The sequence below is a fragment of the Silene latifolia genome, chromosome 10 (genome assembly GCF_048544455.1).
Source record: "Silene latifolia isolate original U9 population chromosome 10, ASM4854445v1, whole genome shotgun sequence".
NCBI classification, from domain to species: domain Eukaryota; kingdom Viridiplantae; phylum Streptophyta; class Magnoliopsida; order Caryophyllales; family Caryophyllaceae; genus Silene; species Silene latifolia.
Genome location: NC_133535.1, coordinates 79,266,620 through 79,271,619, shown reverse-complemented (window position 1 = coordinate 79,271,619; position 5,000 = coordinate 79,266,620). Strand labels below are relative to the sequence as shown.

The following is a 5,000-nucleotide window of genomic DNA, read 5'->3' as shown; positions in this document are numbered from 1 at the left end:
TTATTATGTTTAGCATGTTTGTGTGTGTATTTTTCCATCTTATTGTTGGTTTTTCATTGTTAAACATGTGTGAGTAGTCCTCATCTAGATTTTAGGCGAATCTTGGGTCTTTAATGGGTATGATTTTGGGTTAGAATTATAAGGATTTGGGTGTTTTAATGGTTGTCACTTTCATGCATATGAAGTGTTTGTAGAATTGCTCCTATGAAAGTTTGAGTATTTTCTCACATGTTTGGTTATCTTGGTGTCTATACTAGTGGATGAAAAATCTTGGTGTGTAGACTATTGGATGATCCTTGTGTATGTGTGTGACAAGTTTTAATCAACAATCACCAATTCCAAATCCAATACCAATATGATATACAACATTAACAACAACAACAACCACCACCACTATCAACAATGTCATGTAAACAATACTGAGTAGGGAAACCCTACTTGGAAAAGCAATCACCAAGATCATCACAATCAGCTAATCATAATCGTTCTTCAACGAAATCACCTCCTATAAACACAAAATCATACAATCACAATATAACATCAACAATACTCCCCAAAACCCCCAATTTGCCCAATTAGGGTTTCAACTAAAATCAATGAAACGATATAAAAATCATACTAGAAGCTTACCCACAATGCGACGGTCTCAACGGCGTAAAGAACTCAACGATTGACGACTCTAGCCCTTAGGATTTGATAGCAATGTGAAAGAGGAGAGTAACGTAACTTGTTTTTATTTCTTATGAAACTTAGAATAGGGTAAAATGACAAGAAACTGACGAAAGATACTTTTATATTCTTCTCGCGTTACTATCAAAACCCGGCAAAATAACCCGTAAGACTCACTTACTCGATCGAGTAAGCGACTTACTCGATCGAGTGCCCCCTACTCGATCGAGTGTAACACGTACTTGATCGAGTACCCAACAGGCAGACTATTGTTTTGCGTAAAAATATACTTACTCGACAGAGTAAGCCCCACTCGATAGAGTACCCATAGACATAGAAAACCGTAGTATTATAGTCTTCCCTCCTTAAAGAGAACTTCGTCCCCAAAGTTCAACCCATACTCAAAACAAACATACTAACTCGACCAAAACACAACAACGCAACTAAGAACTCAAAACGAAACCCCAACCTATAAAACATGAACTCTTAACACCAACTCCACCAACTATGCCTACCTCCACAATATAACTCATGATATTGTATCCACCACATTATAGTCTGTCGACACTAACTCCATACATTTCCAAATACCATCCACCAATGTCGCTAGCTTCGTCTCACTACATATTATCCACTATAATCTCCAATATCAAGACACTCAAACACATCAAACGGAATGTTACATTCTACCATCCTTAAAAGGAACTTCGTCTTCGAAGTTTACTCACACTCATCAACATCATCATCCAACTATCAACACTATCGAACTCATAAAATCATCATCCAACTGTCAACAATATCGAAGTATTCCTAAACATCAAACTACTACAAGCACGGCCATGACCTTTTAACGACATCAACCACAATACAAATCCATTCTTTATGCTACACCAACAATCTACTTCCAATTATACTGTACAACCATCAAACTCTCTTTGACGTATCCTACTCCTCTTAAGATAAATGTTACGTCCACGTAACTCACTAATACTAGATCCTTAGCTGTATCTTCTCATTATCCTCATCACCACCACATGTCAAAGATAACCGCCTATAACCTCAACACCTATAACCATTCCTATTTCCAAGGCTCTCTTACTTAAACAGTTCTCATACCTTAATTCATTCGGTACACCATGTAACCTCTACCACAAAACCTTAGCATAACCAATACTCCAATTCTTCCACATTACTGTAAAACGACATACTCCTATATACAAAACACCTATCCCCAAAAGCATAACTCATGATCCACACTTATTACCCACCCTGACACTAGATCCTCAAGTTCTTTTCTTTCATTACCGCAAAACTCGTTCCTAACTTAACATGATACTAATTCCTAACACCCTATATGTTCACTGTCTCTATAAAATATTATGAACTGCTTCCAGCTTCCAGATCAGTACAACACATGTTCCACAAATCACTTGCCATTACTATGTCAACCCATGCCTTATCCAAAATAAGGTCAAAAGTACTGTAACAACCTCTCACAACTGTGTCCCATCAACGTGATATCACTATACCATGACAACAACAGAAACATACACAACTCTGTTCAATATCATACTCTACCCTCACTCCCAAAGCTGAAACGAGCAAGAAACATCAATAAACAAAACAACAATCTATGTATAACTGGTATGTACTTTCGAAAACTCTTATCGTAATCATCCCGCCTACCCCACCACAACCGATGACGGCATCGCAACACCTCCACCAACAACCACACCGCAGCGCGAAAATACCCTCTTCACAACATGAAGTACCGTGCCCGGATCACCACCCAAGGCACAACAACCACAACGACAGTCATCGCAACTTATATAATCTCATAAACACTGACTCACCATAACTTCCCGGACAAGAAAACTTACTCAGAACCGCTTTACCAGATCAGAACGCAACATCTTACACGGAATAAACAGATAAGAACCTCAGGACTATCATCCCTACCATTTCACGGATAAACATATATCATGCGTACACAAACAAGTATAACTAGCCATGCCAGATCACCCAAACTATCACTTTAGAACATCATTCCATTAGGTTACCGGCCGCACCCAACACATATTACAGAACATTAAGATAACAACTTTATAACTATCACACCATACAACTTCTCGTGAGTCGGAACCTCACACAAACAATTATACACATCATAGACCCGTAATCACATCCAACCAGTCAATCCTGATCACGTAATTTACCACTTGATAAAGGCTATCTCTCGCCCGATCTTAACTAGCATGCCCTTCATAACACATTCTCCCATTCGCATAACTATCACCTCCTGCCAAATGTAAATATACCATTAGTACCCAAGTACTAGCCACCGCCTCCTAAAATCACATCGTATACCCCCTCACAACCATACATACCAATCCGGCCTCAACAAAATCAACCTCTTTAAAATGGCTACATTTCCTACTAATCACCACCCTTAACCACTAGTGACAACACCACAACACCACCACTGTTCGTATAACAAATCTCTTACACTCACCTATAAATATCACGGTTCTTTCCCAACTCGGTTAACAACCCAAATGACGAACATCAAACCCATCCACAAAATTTACCTGAACATTCATCCCAATTTTGCCTTTAATTGTATCGCCACCTAACTCACCTCCAAAATCTCATATCGTGCAAATACTCTTCCAACTTTTACTGCCCTTAATTCCTCGAAGCTCATGGCTAACATGTTGTCCTGAAACTCCTATATAACCACTAACTCACGCCTTCTCATGATACTATCACACATTTCCATGTTTCCTTACCTTCATGTTTCTTAACTATGGTCGACGGTCTCTCAGCTTACTTCCATCCTTCTTTCCTCTTTTCACTCAAAAATACCAATTAATAATTCAACTCCTTATTCCTTCTACCTAACTTTTTAGTGCTCTGGTTACCGTCTCATTGCTCCAAAACTCAAATCCCATTATTTTATATCAGTACCATCTCACTCTTTATTACCATGGATCTTCTCTTATCATGCTATCGCTCACACTTATCACCAATCAATCCACACGGTCAGTCCACACCATCTTTTTAAACCAAAACTTATTTCATACCGTTAATTTCCCAAGGAAATCACACATTGGTTTCACCTCTTGATAATACAAATTCCCAAATTCGGCCACTACCTTCACATCGCGGCATAACTCGATCTCACTATACACCATTTGTTTCCATACCTCTATAACGACCTTCCATCAATCATAACCGTAACCAACACAATCCTAATCATCCCCCACCATAAATCCTCACACATCCCAATTTACCACTATTTGCATCCCTCATGTCAATCTTTTCATTCTCACGTTCCAGAAACTTACATCACTCCATGCTCATATACACTTACCTTTACATTACTCAAATTCGTAATTATATTACTCGCCACGTCTCACAAAACTTGCACCATGCCTCAATAAGCCTTACCAATCTTCCTCTTCCTTTTCTATTATCTATCACAACCACACATAACTCATGTCCTCCCCACCGAACTCATACCCACCATAAGGTAGAAACTTAAGCATTAGGACCAACACATACGTAAAACAATGCATAAAGAAACAAAAGAACATCTTTGAATTAAATAAGATATGTGACGAGGTAAAAATAAAAGCATATGACCCAAAACAAGGGTCACTAGATCGAGTACAGCCTACTCGATCGAGTAGGTGAAGGTCAGAAGCACATATAACAAATTACCAGGGCTACTCGATCGATTAAGGGGTACTCGATCGAGTGACAAAGGATGCACTCGATCGAGTAAAGGCCACTCGATCGAGTACCCTACGTATTTCTCAACACTGTCCAATTTTCGTAAAACGGTCATATCTCACTCGTTTCTTGGTTATTTTGGGCGTGTGACCTATCGTTAGAATCGTAAAAGAACAAGCTATCACCTCCAATTAGAATCACATCAAAATCATTTATACATCTCAAGTTATAGCAGTTTAAAGACAACTTCGTTGTGATCGGACAACATAACTATTTGATTTTCCCTTTCAAACAACTTAAATATCAACAAAGTAGACAAAAACAACTCAATAATCATAAAACCAGTATTCCTAATCACATGTTACTATCTTCAAAAGCCAAGCAACAACATCCATCATGCACATATATTATTTAACTTGTCAATCATGTATTACCCACATGCTTTTATTCTATAACTTTACGTACAACAATAACATAATATACGACATAAAATCCCCTATTCACATGTTACTAACATAGCAAAAGTAAAGAATCCACTTCCATCACATAAACATGTTCTCCACATGAATTTCATATTCTCATGCAATTCCTTACTT

General features: G+C 38.2%; 1 protein-coding gene across 1 annotated transcript in view; it reads right to left on the bottom strand.

Moving 5' to 3' along the window:
* LOC141607817 (uncharacterized) overlaps nucleotides 1-3,373 on the bottom strand; it is a 4,618-nt gene extending 1,245 nt beyond the window's left edge. The window contains exon 1 of the mRNA XM_074427163.1: nucleotides 3,308-3,373. Coding sequence (XP_074283264.1) covers nucleotides 3,308-3,373 — 66 coding nt within the window. The remainder of the gene's footprint in view (nucleotides 1-3,307) is intronic.
* Nucleotides 3,374-5,000: the final 1,627 nt, after the last annotated feature.